This window comes from Tyto alba, unplaced genomic scaffold (assembly GCF_018691265.1).
Source record: "Tyto alba isolate M040663 unplaced genomic scaffold, T.alba_DEE_v4.0 Super-Scaffold_7, whole genome shotgun sequence".
Lineage (NCBI taxonomy): Eukaryota > Metazoa > Chordata > Aves > Strigiformes > Tytonidae > Tyto > Tyto alba.
Window position 1 is genome coordinate 35,230,671 of NW_024881328.1, and position 23,347 is coordinate 35,254,017.

The following is a 23,347-nucleotide window of genomic DNA, read 5'->3' on the forward strand; positions in this document are numbered from 1 at the left end:
TCATCTATGAAGATTAGGGAATTTTGCCAGGGTAAAGAGTGCAGGAGTAGACCTATTGTACAGTAGCAATTGTAAAACTCTCTTAAAACAATTAATGTTTGCACACAACACTCCAACTCATTATTATAAACATTTGTAAATAAAACAATGTGATTTCCAATTTTGTAGGTTAGGATTTGTGAGTATGCCTAAGTCTCTTGAAAGATAATTAGTCACGAGGTAATTTGAACTTGCATATTCCCTTCTGTATATTTCAAAGATTATTTTATTCAGCTTGTAACTACCAGTACAAATGCTGATTCTAAATATATCTGCTGAACTCTAAATGACTTCTGTTTATAGAAATAGGACATAACAAGCTATTAAATCTTCCTTACAACAAACTGTGCTATGCCAAAATACTTGCTCCAGATTTCTGAGCTACAGTTAAAAGACTTAGACTAGCAACCAGAAGAAAACTGGCAAGACAGTTGTTACCGCAATATATTTTATCATTTAAGCCTTTCCTTAGATGGACTTGATTTTAGTCTTATTAATTCTGCATCCACACAGTTTTCAAAAAAAACCAAAACAATCTAGTGGTGCTTGAAACCTACTTTACATGATTGAAGACAACTCAACACAACACTTTGTTTCTATACAGCATCCAAATAAATTCAGAAGAAACAGGATACAATCTTAATGAAAAACTGCATAAATTTTGATGACTCAGAGTAGTACAGAGTCAGAAATTATGCAGTCCTGAGGACTCCACAAGGTGTTCATAATTAGACAAGAATAAACTACACCCACCCATTAACCATTAGGTTCGTGCTCATCATAGTAAAAGTGTAGCAGGGTAAACTGATTTTTTCCCATGTAAACTCTGCATCCAGCTCAAGGCTGACTGAGCTGCTTCTTCAGTTTCTATAATTTAAAGTGGTTGGTGCACTATGAAGTGTTCTACAATGAAGCTCACTTATAGTACAAAATACTACTATTCTAAAAGGCCAGTATCTATTTTATTGCTGTTATAGTTGATGCATAATCATGCTTACTTATTTGCATAGACCAAAATTGGAATTTCAAATCCACACTTCCTGAAGGAGTTGGCAGCATTTTCAGTTGTTCAAAGGTCGTTGTAAATAAAGCATAGAAGGTATGGCTCTCCTAAATGGCAATATGATCTTGGGCAAGCAGTTTTGAAAATGGGGATTTTGAAGGTGAATGTGAAGCTTTAAGTGCAACAATTGAGGAAATGTTCTGTAGCAGAGGAGGCTACCTTGTGGGAGAAGTAACTGTATGAATTCCTCTGATGAGGGAACATTTTTCTAGAACTACATATATATAGTTTCACACGTCTTAGTAACTATTAACAGGTTCTTGTTCTAAATTAAACACACCTAAGCTGTCAGGGAACATCAGGAATGTTAACAGACTAATAGTCAAACCCTGCCTGGTTAAGTGAAGAAGAACAGAAATCCAACAGCACACTGTTTTGAAATAATCTATTTACTACTAGCCAGTTTTGGTCAAGTCTGAACAAGAATCATACCTACATTTGTTCCTCACAGATGAAACTATCTGCCTTTCGACAACTACTTTATATGAAGTGAACTCAAATTATTTACAAAATAATTCTTCTTTCCATTCTCTTGAAGTAAGGTGAGAAGACTTTTTTAAAGATACTTAATGAACCCAAGAGGGTTTCTCCCCTCCCCCCCCCTTTTTTTTTAAGTGAGAAAATAAATTCTCTTACCTTTTGTCAGCAACACTATCTCTGATTTATCTAACATAAACAGTACCAGGCTGACAAGAACAAGGGAAGGCATAACCTCTTTGTTATTTTATATCAACTTCGATAATTTTACCTGTGTAAGCATCTTTAAAATCCCCCACAAATATGATGGTCTGACATTAGAAATAAGATAGAACCTTAGTTCTACCAATGCAATTTTATTACTGCAATGACCTGACAAGTGAACACTCATATATAAACGCTTCATACAGAATTATTCTGTCAAAATGCTTGTTCCTTGTGAATACTGTAATTTAAACAGTCATTTTAAGTGCTGAAGCAAAAAATATCGGTGATCTAAAATATCTGAAAAATGTAATGATTCAACTAATGCTGAGCTACTCCATGCATGAATGAACAATTTGACCTGGGCTTGAATACAGTATTTTAATAATGCAGCTGCCATATTCATTGGTCTCTACATTTCCTGAAAACTAATCTGCCAAACAAGTTACACAGTATTAATCTTCTGCGCTTCCGTTCTTGGAGTGCTGAGTTAGTAATGCTCCACAATTGCATGTTATTTCATTGAAATGTTACGTTTTTGAGGACATTCACAGATACTATAATTCTAAAATTAAGACAGATATATGCTCCAGTTGATTAACTACTCCTGCCAACCTTGAGCATCTAAGTGACAGGTATTGGTTTCTAGGAAACTTCAGGTCAGTTTCAGCACTAATTTTTAAATATTTTTAAATACTCATTTGTTTTTTTTCTTAGGTACATGTGGTATTGCATCTGCAGTTTTGAGGTATTTTTCTTCCAGGAGGCTGTCAGAACCATAGCTGTTCTTTACTTCAAAACCTCAGTAGCACAGTACATTTGTCATAAGACATACAGAAAATAAATAAACTAAGATTAAAATTATTCCCACATAAAAAAATTCCATGCACTAGACAAGGACCTCTCCTGATTGGTACTATCCCAATATGCAGTGCTGGACCTGACTGAGCATGCTCTGGCAAAGCTTCACCTATAATACCAACCAACTTCATATGGAGTTCGTATGAGATGGGTGTTAGCCTGGGCCCTCAAAAGCAGTAATTTTTTCTTCCCTTATAAATATATCTTGTTTCATTTCAGGGTGAAATTGAAAATACAGAAATAACCTTTGAGCAAACCCAAAGTCAGGGTTGCTTTGGCTGAGTAATTCAGGCCAATGAAATCATCAATAAAATTACTGATGTGCAAAAAGACTTATGATGGGTTGATGAAAGACTACCATAACTTTGGATAAACATTTACAACTTCAGATTCAGAAGTGATTAAAAAAATAAGTAAGAATTCTATAACTGCAGATGACAGCAGCATTACAGTTAATATTTAATCATGATATTGTGAGAATGTTCAGTAGTGGAAGACAGGATTAACATATTGCTTTAAAACATTCCATTACTTTCTGCATCTGTTTACTGATAATAAAAGAAACAGCTGTTCTAAATGTAACATTAACAGGTGTAAACTGTTCATTTGAGATTTTAAAACAATAATTCTCCTCCATTTCCTCCTTAACTATTTTGAAATGACATTATGAACACTCCTCCTATGAGCTAACACAATTAACTCATAATTGTTTAACCTCTCTGCATGTCCACAAAATGTATACATGTGGAGTTAGCTTCCTTCTCATTTTGTGCAAAAGGTTCTGTTCTTCTGCAGTACACATCCTGAACTAATGCACCAGATGTGTCCCATAAAATGGTTGGTCACACTATTCAGCAGCTTTCCTTTAGCAACTGTTCTATATCAAATTTACTGTAAAAAAGCATTGTAATTACGAAGTAACACTGTATCAAATTCACAGACCTAATATCTCACTACGTTCAGTTAAACTATGAATGATAATTGAGCTTGAAATTGTATATTTACTTTAAATAAGTCCTCCAAATCATCTGCAACAATGTGTGCTTAATTCGAAGCCATTAACAAAAGATTTAACATTTCCACATTTATACTCTCCGTAATTTCCGATATGATACTCCGTACTTAGAGAGCGAGAGAGAGAAAAAAAATAAAAGCTACTTCTGGTAGCTTTCCATTTGCAAAATTAAATGGATGTACCTTAAGGTTCTTACAATTGCTAATGCAGCCGCTTAAATGCTGGGTACAAAACAAACAAAACATGCAAGAACTCTTCAATATTGCTTTTGCAGCCAAAAAACTAATTCAGAACTGTAAGTTTGTTTAGCAAAACCAAACCTCCCTAACCAAACCAATACTAGACCTGCTTTACAGGAGATACAACAAGCTCTCAAGACCAAATATCATAACCCTTTCAAAAACACAAAAAGTTGCTCTTTGATGATTACTTTCATTAAAGTAATATCAACATGTACAGAGGGAAAAAAAAAAAGGAATGAAACCACTTGCATAAATTGAGACTGAGGAATGGGTACTTGTATAACTAAATGGAGTGCTGCTTGGAATTACTGATTCTATTCCTAGATATTTTAAATATTCCATATTAGAATATGGAAAACAATAATCCATTTTAACAAATCACAAACTACATCATAGAGATTTTACCATTGCCAATGACTGTTAAGTGCTCCTGAAGTTAAGCATTCCTCTGTTTTTGCCATTATTCTCTAAACTGCTACTATTCACATTAAGGAAAAAAAATCCCCAGAAATACTCCAAATCCCTTCACACACACATTTCTTAACTGAGAGGAAACAGAAACTTCATTATTAAGATTCCTAATACATTCGGAAAAGAAACATGTAAAAGGCGCTACCTCCATTTCATGTTTATACCCATATGTATAGGCAGGGGAAAAAATTACTTTTTAAATGAAAATTCCTGTATTTAAAAAGAAACTTGATATTCAATGGTTTCCTATTAAAATAATATGCAACTTTTCAGAATTTGGGTGAGGCAGACACCTGAGCTGCAAATACACCACCAGAACTGAACCTGCCCAAACTGACTGTACCAATGATCGTCTGAAAAATGCAAAGCTATGTTCCACCAAAAGTTTTTTTAAGATTTATTTTGAGATCATGCTTTAGTCTGGAAAGCTCTTGATTATCACCTAGGGAACACTGTTACCTGCACTAGGCATATTTTAGGAAGGCAAACGTTCACATCAGGAGAAGCGTCATAAATGGTAACACTTGGACCTGCTGGTGACGGAAGTAGGGAAGGAATGATGCTTGTTCACAGTCAACCTCAGATCAGTCTACCTGTCGTTTTAAGTGGTCAAAATTGTACAAAAACAAAATGCCAGCAGAGGGCAGCGCAAATACTAGAAGTTCCCTGAAACGCCCCGATCTGGCCACTCGTGTTGGAAACCGCAGCGTGGGTCCACGGTGTGGGGTACGACGATGCGGCAGTCTGTCTGCTCACCCCTGGGACACGCGCCCGCCAGGTCCTGCCCCGCTGCTTTTTCCCCCTAAGGTTAGAGGTCAAGCACAACAATAACCAAGACTACTCATCGGCAGAAAACCCATTTGAGGTTTCCTTCTTCCTTTCAAGCAGCCTGCAGCGCCGGGGATGGGCTGACGGCAAGGACAAGCAGCCTTCCTTGCGCTCCAGGGAGCCGCGTGGGGCCCATCACTTAATGAAACACCTGAGTGGCACCAGGTGCTGAGGCAATGGCAGTAAATGTTGATGTGCCTTCCTTTTCAAGAACCCTTAAATCAAGTGCACCATTTGGCTTCTTTTGTATTTGTAAATCTAGGACTGGGGTCCTTTTATTGTTTACATAAGGAACATGAAATGGATGCATCACCAGAGGCATCGGTAAGAGCATCTCTAGAAACAGAAAGCAACATATCCTTCTGTCCACAATGGATAAAAGCTGGGAGAGACCCACCCTACCCGAAGCCACCTTTCAGCCTGACAGTATCAGAGCAACTCACAATTTCAACTTGCACCCCCAACCACGGGTACCACGGTGGGGAGACACTCAGACTCACTGCTCCAAAGCCAGGCCTCAACGCTCGCCGCTGGCACCCAGCCACACGACAGCCTCCAGTACCCCCCAGAGACAGAAAATAAACTCTACGTACCTGTGCCTGTGGAAGAAATCCACAGCAGCCCTCTGAGGTAAAGGACAGCAAACAGGGCGAGGAGAGGAAGAGGGAAAGGAGTAGGGAAGACCCAGCTCCCAACTGGCTAACGTGCTGCACCTGCACCCACAGCCTGACACTGATTTACTTCCATAGCAACTAAACCCACCTTGGCACCTGTGACTACCAACTTACCAGTCACTTTTTATCTTCGACATAGGGCCTGAATACCTGCTTGTCCCCTGCAACAGTACTATTATATGAAAACACTTGATGTCGATTCCAGTCTTAACAAAGACACTAGCATTTGTTCCAGTATAATTAGTATACGCATATTTTACCTTTTGGAAAAGAACTAGCAATTATTAATCTTATTAAACACTACACGTTATATTCCCAACTGACTTAAATTGGTGCACGTATTCATTTAAGTTCCAACAAACTTAGTTCAGAGATAAATTTCAATTCTCCAGCTTGCCTTTGGCTTTTCTCACTGTAATGGCTCCTCCCTAAACTCTCACAGTTTGTATCCAAACAAGAATAAAAATAAACAAACCACAAGGCTGGGATCCTGTTTCTCCCTCAGAGCCAAGAGTCACGTCTCCTTCCTGTGTCTCCATCCACCTTCTCGCTTCCATTCTAAAAATTCACATCTTCTGCACCGAGTGACATTTACAGCTAACAAGCGTCCAGTTTTCCAGTGACATTCTCATCTTGTGCCTTGCTCACAGCTGAGGTTTGGAAAGACATCCTGCTTATGCCCTCCAATCATCCCAGCTCTTTAGGAAAAGGATAAGCTTACTTTAATGGCATAAAAACAATCATTACCTTTCACTTTAGAATTTACTTGTCAGGTACTGCTGTGATGTGATTTCTTAACTTAGTTCACCAGTTCAGCACTGTTTGATACAGAGCAACAGATCAACAGATCAGTAATTCACCTTTTCAGTTTGTACATTTGCTTGTCTTGTCTGATACTCCTGTCCACAAACTAGCTTGCACTCGGGTCTTTCACCAACTTTCAACCATTTACCTAGCAGCCACAGAAACACTACACAGCTAGGTCTCACACATATTCATAGTGTCAAGATTTGCTAACAACAAAACAACTGGGGATGGACAGGATTTTTCAGGTGGTCTTCCTTGAAACTTTGGAAACATACTCTTCCAGAGACATTGCATCTGCTATGCACAGAAGGCATAATCAGGTAGCTTTACAGAAGCAGGCTACTACTTGAAGTAGAGGAGTACATATTACATTCTGGTAGAAAGAGGATGAACAAGCTTACCAGAATCAGGAGCTCTCTATATAGCAGACTTGGCCCTAGTATGCCACATTCTCCTTGCACAAGGACAGTTTATGTTTCCCACCCCCAAACTGTTTGTGTGTAGCATTGCACAAACACACACATACTGGTGTCTGCTTTCAGTGCTAACCTGTGCTCCTGTGACTCTAATCCTTTCATCTTTCAAGTCACTGGCTGGTTTTTCTTGATCTAAAGTTTGAAGAGTGCACTATACTTATAAGAATCACACTTTTGTAAGTGTGTAAAAAAACTTTTTGGAGATTGAACATTAAGACTTCAATACTCATTTATGTGAGCTAACAATTTCCAAACAGAAACACGAGATCATAAAAGCGTAACTACAATAACTGCATATGGCAACACCACATTTAAATACCTACAGCTATCTGGCATTCCTTTGAAAATTAACATCTCCTGTCCTTAGTACAATAAACTTTGCCAGGATCTGCTGAAAGCAACTTCTAACCACTTCATATCTCAAAAAAACTGACATACTGGTATCTTCTAAACCTGCAGCAAATAAGAAAAGCATCAAACCAGTTGAGAACATTTCTTTAATAAATCCTTTAAAAAAATAGTGATGAGTTTTTTCTCCACAGTATTTATTTTCAGTTTTCAAGCAGTATTTGAATTTAAATAAAAACAGTCTCTAGAAGTGAGCATATGATAACGAAAAGTTGTTATACAAAAGCTTTGCACAAAACATACTGAAATTACAGAGTAGTGATCAAAATTAAGCAAGAGAAATATGATCCCAAACAAAATGTTCCATTTACTGATTAATTTCCATGGAGTTGTGCTTGTCAACTTCTGGAATATCTGTTAAGTGATGAAAAAAAGGACGACCATGAACACAGCCTTTATTTTCCTTTCCAAGCTGTTGCTTCATCCTGTAAATGGTGTTTTGTACATCTTCTTTTGACAAATGTAAGGGCAGCTGCCGAGCTAAACGTACTGCTTCTCCCTGTGGAAAGGAAAAACAAAAACAAAACCCCAATAGTTTTAAAGGACCACTTTTTAACACATTTAATAGGGCTACCAGAAAGCAGGAATTAAGCACTCACTGTTTAAAGGTCACTCTTCTCTTTTCTGCTGGTAATTATTCTGAATCCCAGAAACCCAATTGTAACTCTCAACATCTCTTATTGGTCATTTCATGACACTTCTACGATCTCCTGGTCTCACAGTCTCCTGGTCATGTTTACACTCTTTTTCTTTTAGGGTCCACTTTTGCAAGACGCTTTGTGTTTCTGAATACCTTATTTCCTGTTGGCATCACTATCAGCTGAAGATGTTTACCAGTTCACAAGACACATTCTACTCCACAAACTTAAGAACTAACATAAATGAAGTCAGTCAGCTAAATAAACTTTTTAAAATACTATAGTGAAATTTTAGATTAATGTTGTATTAACTACTGTCTATTGCATCCAGTTATCTCACAATACTAGAAAGCACAAGTGACTGCTAAACACAATTACCGAAGCACACATCCTCAAAGTATCAAGCAACTGCAAAAAGTTGTCAGGCTTTTTGTCTTCTCCTCAAAGACAGGCCATTCGGCCACTGTCTGCTCTTCTGTACCTTAGTAACGTTGCCCAGACAGAAATGGATATGGATACAATCTCCCTTCACACTGTACAAACCTGAAGCAGCATTCATAACGTTTTAATCCAAATCTTCTCCTGGGATTTTTTCTCCACTCTTTCAAGTGGAAAAGAGGTCACGGAGGACTATTCTCTACCCAGGAAGGCTGCTTCTTTAACCTTTATCCTATTCTTTCTTCTGGGTCTACCAAAGGACAGCAAAAGCTGCAGACATGCTGCCTGCTCAGACATTAAATTTATGATAAAAGTTGCAATTCTGAACATGACAGTGAACGTCATTTCCAGTGTTTACCTCCCCAAATGGTCAAAACCACTCAGGTTGTTTTGTTTTGTTTTTTTTCTTGTGACAGCAAGCCATATACTTCCTAGTTAATTTGCATTTTCCAGCTACCGTTACTGCTGCACATGCACCTTCTTTCTAACAGTTCCTCACAGGATGAGAATTGCTCTTAATAAGCCTTCCTTTGATAATCTTGTGATACGTACCTTTATATGTATGTACGTTATCTCTCTCTATATATCTGTATGTATCTATCTCTTTATATAATCCAACTCCCTCCCACTCAATCTGACTGTTGTGCATTTGTAAGCAGGGCAAATAAAAATTTTGCCTCCAAACCAAGTTACAAACCATTCCCATCTCAACACTTAACTCATGCCTTCTTTAAGCTTCTTTCATGAGTGCACAAGAATGGTTCAGTAGTACACAACAGAACCACTTGCTCCAAAGGCAAGTAAACTTACTGTCCCAAAAAGACAGGGAAAAACTTGCATAATAAAAGTTTAAAAGACCGAACACATATTCTGTGTAAATGTCTAGGTCCCACTTTGAAGTAGCTCAATTCAGGAAAGCATGTTGGCAAATGCTTAAGAAGAGACTTAACAGATATTTTGGTAACCTTTTCGAACAGAGATCTGAAGAATTAAAATTAAATTTAGCATTAGTGAAGCATCTAGACAAGAAGTGCTAGAAAACTAGTACTGTTAGTTACTTCAGTGTTAACTAGTCTCACATACATTAATTGTCTCTGAAACTTCATGCCCATTATTGTCTCTGGATGGACAAATTTATCTATTTGCGTATCAAATATTAACAAGAGTCATTCCAGTTCCAGCTGTTGCATAAATAACTTTGGTAAGAAAACAGATTAAGGATTCTTTTACTCAACTACTGTATTTCTGGCAACCAATAATACTGACTGCTTGTGAAGAACACATGATTTCCTCTCTGTCAGTGCACTGCTGAACTTTTGCATTGAATAGAATGGACTTACAAGACTGTTGGTTGTCAGTATGCGCTTCCTTTAACTGCAGAAGTTACTGATGTTACCTAAATACAAGCATTTGCAGAGGCATATGTGGTTCACCGTATGTGAGACTTCATTATTTACTTCAATGTCTTAATTCCAGTGACAGCTTGCTCTTCTGGAAAAAAGTTTCCATTTGTCTATCTCTCTGCTTTCTTTCAACGAATCGGGAATTTTTCCTCTTTAAGTGGAAACGGTGCACTTTCTGTTTTTCATGATGTACATCTCAGTGAGATTTACATGAGAATAAGCTTCAATTAACACCTACTTTTCATAAACTATTACCTTAAATAATTTTATAAATTCTCCACAGATTTATTAATAAAGGAGTTAAATCTTGATGAATGCTCTGGATTCAACTGCCTTCTACACTTTTTAGAGCAATTTTATGGCAGTTGCGTATTTTAACATGGAAAAAACGCCTTTGTAGTCTGAAAACTGCCTCTACAGAAACACTTTGTGAACATCAGCTTTCATCATGTATTATATCACATTGGACAACTGGTTTTGGATATGCCTGATGGAGAAATCATATGCACAACCCATACACTTCAGAGAGAATATGACATTTTCCTTTTCAAAAGTAACTTCTGTTTAGAACAGAACTACATTAAAACAGAAAGCTGAAGAAAGATTTTCAAGGTCTTTAAGGATTTACTGTAAGCTTAGCTGGTAAATATTTAAAAGCAAACTTCTGTCTTACCTCCAAATAATTTATCACTTTGAGAGGCCTACATTCATACACTTCCTTGGCATGTCCATTAACTATTGCATTCAGAACTTCCTTCAAATCAGAAATTCCATAATATGGCAGACAATTTGCCATCCCTTCTATTTCCACATGAGTTTCTGTAGCTGAAGCACCTGAAAATACAAAAACAAAACAGTAACTCATACGCTGCTTTGACTTCTATTCTGGAGCAATTCAGAGAAAAGTAAACTGGTGTAAAATCACTTAGTAAATTAGTCTGACAAATTCAATATAGTTAGGAAAGTCTCTTTGCTCCTCCCTTGGAGTGAAAGTATTTACTCATCCACTGTCTCATTATGATGATGTGTGCCTAGTCACACCACAAATGTATCAGCTAATTTTAATTCAAATCCTAGCTGGCACTGTTTAAATGCTTAAAACATTTTGCAGCATTCCTAGTCTTGAGTATAGCTTTAATTAAAGCTTCTACGGCTTTAATTAAACATAAATGAAATAAAAGTAGAAGTTAGAAATAAAATGCAATTTAGTTTGAAAAAAAATTAGAGTGTTGGCACTATTTCCTATGTAATTGGTTTAAACATCTGTAGAGTTCAGATGTTATCATAATAAATTCAGCTTCTACTGAAATAAAAACCAGTTTTTTCTCGAAACACAGCAGAGGAAGAAATCAAGCCCATATAACTAAAGGCTCTGTGACAGACTTCACACTATCATTCATATGATACCCCTGGTGCAGCAGGTACCACTCTGATAAGGAATGATGAATAAAACATTTAAGCAACCTTCCCAACACAATATCTATTCAGTCTTTGAGGTTTAAGAGATTTCACTTGTTATTCACACTACTTGAAAAAATTTGAATGAAGTTGCAACTGTACAGCTAACTTTTCTTCCACTCCCAGTCAGAAGCAAGTTCTCCAGGGGTCTGGCTCACATATTCTCATGCAGTCCTTCAGAGATGCTTCTCTCATTCATGCTGAGTACACAGAAATATAAACCCAACCTGCATGGCTACCTTCCCTTTTCCTCCACTACAAGTTTAAGAAGAGCTTCACAAGGAGAGCATGGAAAAATACAATTCATAATGAAAATAAATCCACTCTTGTGTAATGGCCCCAGGTAGGATAAATTATATTCAGATGGAGTCACGAATAGTTTTTGCAAAGTCAAAAAAGCTGGAGAGAAATAGATTGCTACAAAGAGGATTAAAGTAACAAACTGCGATAAGGGATCATTCAGTTCCTAATCCAAACAAGAATGTGAAAGATTTCAGAAGTGAGAGAAAATACACATGAAATAAAAGTCTCCACAGTGTACTTCCATTAGCTAGTAGAATGAGACTGTTATCTATGACCAGGCAGTGCTTATTTGACAGTCATTAAATAAAAGCATAGATGAATAGGAAGACTGCGCAGGTTGAAAATTTTTCCAAATATGGGTGTGACACCAGACACATAATGCTGCTGGGCCTTTTTAAGATCCATGACAAAAGATACTTTGACCGGAGTGGGAATTTGATACAGGGTACACTCCCCCACCTCCCAAGTCACATAACCTTCTTCCAACTACATATTTAACACTGTTATAAATTTGAAACTTTATTTCCTTTTTCACCCAGCATTGCCTTTCTTCTCTTTTTCAAGCTGTCTTTCCCTAATCACGGCCAGCAAAACCAGACATATTTTTATGTACTGCTGTAAGCCTGTGATTGAATTCTGCTTAAAGCAAAATGTTAAAATATCTGAAAGTTCACTAGTTATTAAAGGTGAGATAAGATTATGTACTATGCCAGTATTTCCCCCTGGAAAAGGCAGCCAGAGTCAGGAGCAAAAGATAAAGTCTGGTTTTAACTCCTTCAGCTCTTTTAACTTTTATCCCAATTTTTCTTTAATGAGAGACTAGATTTGAGTAACTGTTCCAGACCATCTGATAATGCTGCTTTCTCTCTAAAGTCTATTTGACAACCTTTCAATAATTACCTCTTCATATGCTACCAAAGACAGGACACACAATTTTGTTAAGTTTCAAGTGTTAAGATTTTCATTTAAAAACCTTTTATTTCCACTGCTTCCTCTTAAAAATTCATGACAGTGAGGTTCTGAATTTGCAAAACATGTTTTTGGTTTTTTTTTTTTTTTTTTTTTTTTTGGCAAATCCAGTAAACCAATCATATGTGCTTGCTAATAAGATTGCTAAAGCTTGATACTCTTCAGTTTTACCAATAACAATTTTTCTCTCTGAAAATTTTTACAGCCAGATTTGACTTCACCATACTGCTTGTTAATTTGAAAGTCAAAGAGGGCTTTAAAGAGTCTAACATAAGTATAAGCAATACAAATCCTAGCTAAGAAAAGTTTTCTTCTTTGGTATTTCTGTTTGTGTATCATTCTCCTTTTCTGCTTGCATTCTTCAGACTGCAAAGTAGCCCACTGCATGCTGATTAGCATATATTTATGTGCAAGTCTTTGCAGAAACTCTGATATGGGCAACATTTGATGATATAAGCAGATGTCTGAGCCTCAGTGTACTTGTAAATTTTTGACAAAATATATGTTAAAATTTTTGAGTATTCAAACAGCAGTCTTCAAGCAGTTTCCATGGCAGTTTCTACAAAATGCTTTGCAACTTCCAAGGAAAATATTTCCGTGAACAAATAAACTAGCTTTCAATTGACTAAAAATGTGGATTTCTCATTGCTACAAATTTCCCCTTTCTCTTTCCAAACAAAGCATTCACAATCATCTTTGGATAATTCCTTCTTGATGGCCAGGAAAAACTGTTCTCTTCCAGCTGCCACCTAGATTAGGTGACACTATGAGACTATCTATCTACCAGTCTATGATCAAAATCAAACTGAAATTAAGTAGCAGCATGATTTTCCACTGGTCAGTTACAAGAGCTGAAGGCAGCTTATATTATCAGGGAAGATGGGTTACTTACCCATTACTGCTCTTTGAGGCCCTGTAAGCACATTCTTTGTATCTATGTATTGGGGTACACATATTTTATCAGGCAGACAATTATACCCTAAAAGCCTGCCTTAGAGCATAGTCTGTCACTGTTACAAAAAATGCTAAGATGTGTTCCTTGCTCTCAGTTCCTTTCCAGCCAAGAATTCACATCTTTCTCTAGGACTTCCACAAAGGCAAATGGACAGATGTGCAGTGAAAGTCCATATAACAAACACAGCTTAAGAAGAACTGGACAGAAAGTAATCCATCTTACTTCTTGAAATGCTCCTCTGTGTGTAGGGGTCATTGCAAGCTATACCCAGCAAACAAATGCCTGGCAGATCCAAGAATAGTGAGTTAAGTAAAAGCAAACAGACTGCTCTCCCAAAGGTAGCATCGCTTGAAGCCTCAGCAAGGCCAGAATATGAGGGGGCGGGAGGGCAGTGGAAGAGAGACTGGAGCTCAGCGTCACAGCTCTGCAAATCACAACAACTGGCACGTTCCACAAAGAAACCATTGATTTTGCCTAACTGACATACTTACAGCAAGAAGCTTTTTCTGAGCTATTTCACAACATGTTTTTCACTGTCAGCTATCCAGAGAAACATCCAGTTGCAAACTCCTTAGACTACTGAGCAATCAATATAAAGAGAAACAAGGAGCCATTACAAAAGATCTTAGTCTACCAAAACAAGAAGATAGGGCACGTCCAAGATCTAGGATACTTGGAACAACTTTGGCTCCAGTCATACAGTCTTTGAACAATATGAAGCAAAGGTGAATTACATTCCAGTCTTACAAGAGAACATTTAAAGGACAGACTTATCCTCAAATGAAACAGTAGGCAAGGAAGGCCTGAAACTCTCTTGCTCTTGTAAAAATAACTATTCACAGGCTCCATTTTTAAAGAAGGAAAACCTTGCCAGAAGTTCACTTTTTTTCCACCAAAATGATAAAACAAAACCAAAACTCCATGTAGAACTCAGTCCTTGTTAGGAATAAAAGGCCTAATTAGACCTTTCAAAAACCTACTAGGAGTAGTGCATCTGGTGCCACATGGTGCTGTGGGGTTCGGAGTGAGGCATGTCTGTGCTATGCCTGAGAGAAAGACTCCTGGGAGGTTGAGTAACTAAAGTTCAGAACCACCACACTAGCTAAAAGGTCTTGGCCTTTAAAGAGTATAGTTGTATTTCTATGAATTCCAAGCACTGGGAGGGAGGAAGATTCAATTTCAGAGTATTAATGCCAAGACCTGCCAAATTTATTGCAAGACTACAGAATTATTTTTTTTTGTTATCCTATGAGAGAAGTTGTCCCTTACAGACCAAGTCATCCAAATAAGAAAAATACAGTACAATGTGGTTGGGTTTTTTAAGAAACCACCAGAATCAAAACTTTATAAAAAGTTTCTCTGTGCCAGAAGCTGTCAAAAGGTAGGAATTTACATTTAACAAAGACCAGCTGAGATGCAAGCCCAACACAACAAAGGAATTACCAAAGTCACCTTCCAAATTAAGGCAGCTCTTCAGATTTTCTTGTTATTAAATATCCAGTCCTGTAAAACACCTTCCACACCAAGAGCAAATAAGGAACAAATCTATGGTCCTATATTCAATTCATTATACTCATCTAGGAAACAGTCCCAGTGAGGTGCTCAATACCAAAGCAAGAGGTCTTGCATTCCAAATTAATACTGAGTATTATGAGTAGACTTAATATATGACAACAGGCAGCCAATACTCAGGGCCCTTCTCTTCTCCTTTGGCAGAATATGTATGGAGATTTAAGCAAATGATCAATGCCACCTAGTAGGCTGACAGTCCTTTTCAGAGATCACCACGGGTCAAGGAAAGCCTCTTCTTCCGTGGCCAAAACTGCCAAACATCGAATTGGAGCAGCTAAGTTCCCTTTGTTCTTGTTTTGGAAGGCATCTTAAAACTATCAATACCATCACAAACTTATTCACAAAAGATAAATCACAAAAAGATCACAAAAAGGCTTGTTATTTTGGAAGAAGAAATTACCAGAAATACTGCTTGCACATTCAAATTCAAAGCTAAAGAAATGGAACCTTTGCTTGTGATATAAAAGAAGATGTCTCTTTCAGAAAAGAGGAAATTTTCTACCACACAAAATAAAACTCTGAAACCCGGATGAAGGAGGAAGCCATGCATTAGTGGTTATTAATAAGAAATAACCAGCAATCAGAAAGGGACATCTAATATAACTGTGTCAGGGTTGAAGTCCCAAAGGAAAGCAAAGACCTTCAAATGTACTACAGTGGACCTTGACAGCAGGAAAGAGTTGGTAGTTCAGTTGAGAAACAGCAAATACTAGGACTGATCCAATTGGCCCCAAAAGATGGGAAAAAGTGAGTTAAAAAGGTATGTGTACAGAAAACGGGGTTCAGGTATGCTCCTACAGATGATGCTAAGGTGAAACTCTCCAGCTACAGTGGGTTACGTGCATATTTGCATTCTGGACACCCCTCCACAGCAAGCTGTGACGTTATCATCCACCATACAAAGTGGCAAAACCTGTCCCAAAAAATTAACAATATATCCTGAAGAAACAAAACTCTTCTGAAGCAACTTCTAGTTCAACAACATCTGAATGCCCCCCTTTCAGGCTGTGTCCAAGTTTCTAAAACCCACAAAAATAGACACTGAATTCAGACCGCAAACAAAAAAATTGCTTCTATAAGGATAGTGAAGAATATTTCAGACTAACTCATTCTCTCAAAGTTGAGAAATTCTACAGAATAATCAGGTATAAGTGGGACAAATCACTCCTGGTCTGCAGGTCACTTTCTGTAAAGATTATATACAACAAGAAGCTGTAAATTAAAAAACCTCAAACTGCATGGTGAAATTCCCAGAGAAGGGCACACAAGGAGTATTAATAATTAATACCCGTGTTTCTAAAAAACAGCTTTAATAAGTATTTGTAGAACATAGTAGCATATTTGTAGAAGATAGCATATTTCAGGGATGAGTTTAAGGAAAAAAGAAAAAAGAGGGACTGATGAAGTATTAAGTAAAAATCCTTGGGTCAGCTGGAAAAATGGCTGGGAGAAATTGCTGGTATTTCTACCTTCATCTACAATGGTATGCTCTTTTAATAACAGAGGCTGTAACTGCTATAATGTCATCAGCAGAAGCTTATAAACATGACTGACAAGCCTCAGATGTTATTAATGTTTCATTCAAGTAGTTAAAAATATAAGACTGGGACAAAGAACTGAATTAGATTCCCATTCTTTGTATGGGCTAGCCGTATGTAACTGATCAAGTCCATGACCACGGTTCATCGACCTGTATAGTGCATATAAAGCACTTTTACTTTCACTAACTGTAAACCAAATGAGAACAGTTTCCTCACAAGATTTCCTTTCCTTAATTTTCCATACTTAGGAACACATGATTGGAAGACAGTTACTACTTCCTGGCTACTGTGTCTAGTCCCTTTCTGTTATATTGTACAAATCTGCTCAAACCAATCAAGCTATCTTAAAACTAGTTTCCCATCTCCAGTACCACAAGATCGGCCAAAAACTCCCCTCCGTTGTTGCCTAGAAACTGTCTCCAAATTTTCACATTCAATTTATTCACATCCAGTTTACATTAATTAGATTTTGAGCAAACTTACAATATTGGAAGGTGGAGGGGAAAAAACCCAATGGTATGCAAGCAAAAAGGCTATGCAACAATCTCTTTCTCCCATATTTGTCTGAGACATATCATAGACCTCCTCAGCTTTTCCTTTGCTGGCTGAAGAAAACCTTTTAAGAGTTGCCTCTTACAATATGAGCTTTATTTCCTTAATCATTCAATCTAAGATTATTACCACAAACACCTCTTCTACAAAGTTTTTGCTATTTATGTAGGGATTTATCCAGTCAGAAATAAGTTGCCTTGTTCTTACTGTGCATGATTCAGTGAAGAAAACAGCTTAGGCTCTGTTCTTCCCAAGAGCCAGCCTCTGAGTGAAGGAGTTGCTCTACATCCCTTTTTCGTACCTACCCTTAAAAGATCCCATATGTTACAGTAGATCTGTCATCACTGTACATATGTGGGGATCTGTAACGCATGAAGCTATAGCATTTCTAACAGCTCTAATAATGAATCTTTTCTCTGAGCTGTCAGCTAGGTACTACCCCCAAAGATGTTTGCTTTCCTTAGAATTCTGCTAGAGAAATCCTGATCTACAGAACCAACCCTGAGTGGGTTACCCCTGGGTTTCCAACAGCATCCCTATAAATTGTTCTTCAGAAAAAGGTAAGGTAAAAGGATCTTAAATGAAACAGATTTATTCTGTGATCAATGCACAGGCATTGAAAAGTAGGCTGTCTCAAAAAAAATTTCAGACTGAACTCCATCAAAAGGTGTGCTGGTGATCCTGTCACCCTCTCTCTACTGGCCCCTTTGGGTTCTGTGTTACAACTCTGATGTGAAAGTAAGTCAATAACCAGATCCAGCTCCTTACTGGACCTCCTCAACTGCTCAACAGCAGAGGAATAGTCAGCTAAAGCATGTACTTGCAGAAGCTTCTGCAAGTATCACCTTGGAAGAAGCTGCCAGGACTAAGGAAATCTCATCAGGTTAATCTAAATTCTGTCAGAATGGCAATTAAGAATATGTACATCCAGCATCTGGAGAAAGGAAGAAAAAATAGAAGTCAGGAAAATGTGGATTTCAGTGGATTCTTTGAAATACTATTAACATTTTCTGTTCAGTTATCAGTTTCCATTACTCGATGTCCTGTGTAGGAGATTACATTCTTTGCCAAGTGATAAAATCTCCATGTTAAGGAAAGGCAGGATGTTAGTGCTTTAAATGATAAGGTGAAGTAGAATAAAATGATCTACATTAGCAATCATTTAAATCATTAAAACAGAAACAACAAACCCCAGTACAACTAAAAGATTTTAAACCCATCATACCTTCTATCACTTTTATCTGGAATCCATTTGCTACAAGCCTTGGATCTGACAAATAACCTGATCCATTGAAACTCTGGTAATCCTTCTGCATTTTATAAAGAGCAGCCATATACTGAGATCCACCAATAAGACTGGAAAAAAAAATATCCCCGAAGTGTTAAAAACCAAAATCCTTAATGTGAAAATTAAAACTGTGAGAAAAATACAGAAAAAAGTGATGAGAAGTGTCATTTTTAAAACGTATTCTGAAAAAACAATTTGTTTAAAGAAACAAAATCACAACTATTCACGCATCTTAAAGAGTGACCAAGTTTAGATATATCATAATAATGATTACATCAGCCATTCCCTAATCCATGAGGGAAAGCTAGCTAGAGCGAAGTCGTGAAGATGTGGAGTGTTTAATTCTCCTCTGGGCGAAGAAATTTGTCTTCACCGCATTACCAATGAAACTGGTCAAAATTCATACTTATTTCAGCTGAAGTATGACCAGGCCTGCTCATTACTATAAGGTAAAAGTATACAAAACATGAAAGTCTGTTCTTACAGATAAACAAATGTACAAGTAATCAGAGAATTAGCAAACAGGGCCTTACCAGAGTTTACTGAAAATAATTATCAAATGATACTTGAAAAAACATACAAATTTTTGCTCAATTGTACTATACCTGTCTGTTAACACAATCGGCTTGTCCAGTTTCTCTACTGGAAGCTTATGATTCATCAGTAATCTTTTACATAGCAGAGCTTCTTCCAATCTATATGGATTCAGCAACATTAGCTTTTTTTCAGTAGCAAATATCCAGACATCAGGAAAACTCTGACGATGGATCAGGAAAAGCTTATGTTCATCTGAATCATTTTTCTCATGTCGCTGAAGCTGATGACTACAGGAACTCAGAGAAAAAGGCACTGTCACAATTTTTGTAGGCTGTTCGGGTTTCCGCTTCTTTTCAACTGGAGCAGGAAATATATTGTCGAGCTTCTGCTGGTTGGATAGGGAAGTCTTCAGCTTGGGTTTCTGTTTTTCTGCCTCCTTTGTTGGTCGGTGCACTGGTTGTCCCATAGCTTTCTTGACCTCTCTGTTGTATCGTTCCAGGTCTTTAGCAGCTTTTATTTCATAACTTAAAAGAGAAAACAAGCTAGTAGCATAATCAGAAAAAAAAAAACAAACCCCAACTCCAAACGTAAGACAAGGTAACCATTTCAACATACAAGAACAACTCCCATGGCTCATTCAAGTAGCCACATCAATATGCTTCCACAATGATGAAGGTGGAAGGACATCGGGGACTGTGCCCGTATTACATTACCCTTTGAAGATGATGAGTTGGAAATTTTCCTTCATCATGACAGCCAGCAAAACCTGAATTACTGAAGTGGGAGGAGTAGCCTGCATCATACAAAGAGCTACAGCAAGTTGCTTTTGATCTCAGTCCCAAAGACTGTGTTTAACCCTAATTTGCAATGAGAAGTACAGTTTTGGAAGGAGTTTTATCACAGTCACATCCAGACCATTTCACAAGTCATTTAAGCTTCTAGAGCTCTACAGACTTCAAGGGGAGTCCATGCGGTTAGGTAAGAGTTTGAAGCCTAAAAAACTACATTAAGTAAAGCCTGAGGCTTATGAAAAGGACTACATTTGACTTCATATGGCCTAAAATTAGCCACATAAATAAAAAGTGTGAGAATACAAAATAGATACTATTATCATAGAATTCTGTAACTAATAAACTTACAGATTTTTTCCAAAAGTACTCAATAACAAACTACTCCTAAATGCTGTCTAAATGGTTACAACATTACTATACACTAAGTCTCTACAACCTGAACGGATTCTTAATGAGTTTACAAATGTCAGGAAGGTAACTAAACTTTTACAGATGCCAGGTTTATGCTTGCTGAACTCCCTCTTTTTGCTCTTATTTGATATTCTGAAATCTAGCACGTAACTCAAACCAGTCCAATCTTCAATAAAAAAAAGTAGTACTATCATATGTAAGTATTGGAAATAAGTATTTTAGCTGGTCATATTTATTTATTGCTACTTGCTGGAACAGTTTGATTCAATTATGTGTATGCATGCTGGAAAATTAAGGTCAACAAAAGGGTCACCATTTGCAATTAATTATGATGTGCTAGCATTCACATATGGTACCAATATTTAGTTAACTAAAAAAGTCAGCTTAAATAGTTTCTTGCAATAAATCATGTCCTAGAAAATATGGAGTAAATGTTAAGATAAAAAACATCTGCTCCTTTTAAAATGAATGGATGAAATCACTTGAACAGAAATTTTTTTATTCCAAATAACACTTATAGCTTTGACCAGATCAATAAATACTTTGTTTTGAATAGACCCAATTGTAACATAGGAGAATATTTAACTATAGGAGAAATGAGCTTTCAGTGATACACTGATAATCCAAAACAAAAGCACTTCCAAAGAAGGTCCAACTTGCCTGTCATTTTAGGTTACCATCAGAAAAATTCTAGCCTTGTAAGATTTGATTGTGAGAGTTTTGCAAATTCATATACACCACATTCAGCTATCTGCTCAGAATCAAAGAAAACAGCAGGTTTACAAACTACGAGGGAAGACCTTTGCCTTTTCAAAAATCCTTCCACAGAGGCAAGTATAATTAACAAGTGCTACAAGAAGTTTCTCCTCTGCTTTGTGAATTACGACTGTAAATTCAGGATCCTTTCCTGAAGCTACAAAACTTAAAGACAAGGAAATGTGCAAACTGGGTGTAAAGGAGGGAGTGGAAGACTACAGTGAAGTCTAGTTTCAAAGGCAGCTTTGGTTTAACTAGAAAAATGGATCCATGATTTATTATTTTCCCCTTCCATCTTAAATCCAAATGAAATATTCAGCATACAACAAAACCTTTTAATATAAGGTCTCTCAGGCCTTTTAAGAAAAATAATCTGAATTTGAGTATTTGGAATAAATCCCAACTTGTGTAGAATCACAAGTGTAAAGAATAGAGAAGCATTTCATTCTGAATGTAACACCTCAGCTTCAGTCTCTTTGCCTAATTAAACAAAATCATCTCAAACTACTACCATGAGAATGTACTACATTCTACTTCTCTGTTTCCCTGATTTGTGGAGAGGAAAATAAAACAGCTTTTAATTGCCCTTATCAGTTTTTCAGTTTGCTTCTGAAATGCATAGGTTTCAGGTGACTAGCACCATTTCCTAGGAGTGAACAATATGGACCTACTATTAGGACTGAACAGATGCTGGGGACAGTGTACAGTTTGGGAGAACTGATACCAATTATTAATATCATTATTCATGATTACTATCTGGAAGTGTATGAATGGAACTGGCTAGAGATACGATGGATGGCCAATGACCAGATGGCACCACCAAAGGAACTCCACCCAAAAGAAAGAGAATACGTTAACTAAAAGGTTAAAATACAGTTAAAAACATTTTTTTCGGAATTGCTAAGCAAGCACATTTACCCCAGTGTGGGAGTATTGCAAATAATGCATACAGATACACACAAGCCATAAGATGGATGGAAAGTTTATCAGGCAATAAAAAGCTACCACACATGAGCTAGTTACTACTAGCCACTAGTGACTGTGTGCATGCTCTTACCTGTCAACAGACAACAAAGTCCACGCTACCTGAAATGATGATTTTCCCAAGGTACAAATATGTTCTTGAAGAATTAATACAGAATGCCGACAAAGTAATTTGTTAGTCCCATGGTAATATGCATGCAGATCTGAACCTTTCCTACACCTGCAGGGTAACTATTGCTGCCACTGTCACAGCACTTGGAGGGATATTTCTCCCAGTCCTACCTGAGCCTGATATGCAAAAAAATATTAAGGCCAAAACCATACGCAAGCTGTATTAAGTAAGAACAGAGTGAGAGCAAGAAATTAAATCCTGGCTTTGCAAAGCACGGGGATATGCGATGCTGCCAACACGGACATGCATGGGAGCTTTCCTCTTCTATTATAACCTAAATACCATAACATTTTACATTCCGGTTGAGTAATAAATGCTGGCTTGTTTTGAAAAGGCTATCCTATGTCACTATGAGACATCTGTTGGCTGTACTGCTCCCAAAAGGGATTTAAACTCATTTAGACCTGCTGGAGGAGCCACAGAGAGAAACAGAGATGCTGAAGCTAAGCACACCCATTGTAACAAAAGTGCCTGACTATCACAGAAGGATGGAGGACCAGAGCCCAGGAAAAGGGGTGCCTTGCCAGCAAGGGTGCACGAAGCTGGAGGCGCAGTGTGCTCAGTAGAACTGTGGCACTTTGGCTGCCCTGTCGTATATACATTTGTTGTTACCTCTAGGTGGCCCAATTTATCCAGAGTATCTGGTAGCCAAGACTTATGTTCTCTGCCAGACATACAACAGTTCTTCTGGATTGTTGCCTTGGAGAAAAAAAGGTCTGCGTATCTCTTCCTATTTGTTATTTCCTGAGGCAATTTTAAAAGATTAAAAGCATAAAAGAGATATACCAAAGCTGAAAAGTATGGACACAACTAGTGGTAAATTTTTCATTGACTTCAACATCTACTGGACCATACTGCATTCCATACTACATCTAAGGAAAATGTCCTTTACCTCGTTATTTCAGGTCTCCTTTCTGAACTAATACAAAGTTAATCTGTAGGCACACTCTTAAACATAACAGTTGTACCAGGAAAGCAACCATGAAATCTCAAAAGCTAAAGCAGAGCAAATTA

General features: G+C 37.3%; 1 protein-coding gene across 4 annotated transcripts in view; it reads right to left on the bottom strand.

Annotated features, from left to right (window-relative positions):
• Positions 1–7,640: 7,640 nt before the first annotated feature.
• PMS1 (PMS1 homolog 1, mismatch repair system component) overlaps positions 7,641–23,347 on the bottom strand; it is a 47,227-nt gene continuing 31,520 nt past the window's right edge. For all 4 annotated transcript variants that reach the window (XM_032995220.2, XM_032995219.2, XM_032995218.2 and 1 more), the window contains 4 exons: positions 19,288–19,743; positions 18,620–18,750; positions 10,718–10,878; positions 7,641–8,064 (listed from right to left, as the gene is read on the bottom strand). In XM_032995220.2, coding sequence (XP_032851111.2) covers positions 7,873–8,064; positions 10,718–10,878; positions 18,620–18,750; positions 19,288–19,743 — 940 coding nt within the window. In that variant the 3' untranslated portion in view covers positions 7,641–7,872. The remainder of the gene's footprint in view (positions 8,065–10,717; positions 10,879–18,619; positions 18,751–19,287; positions 19,744–23,347) is intronic.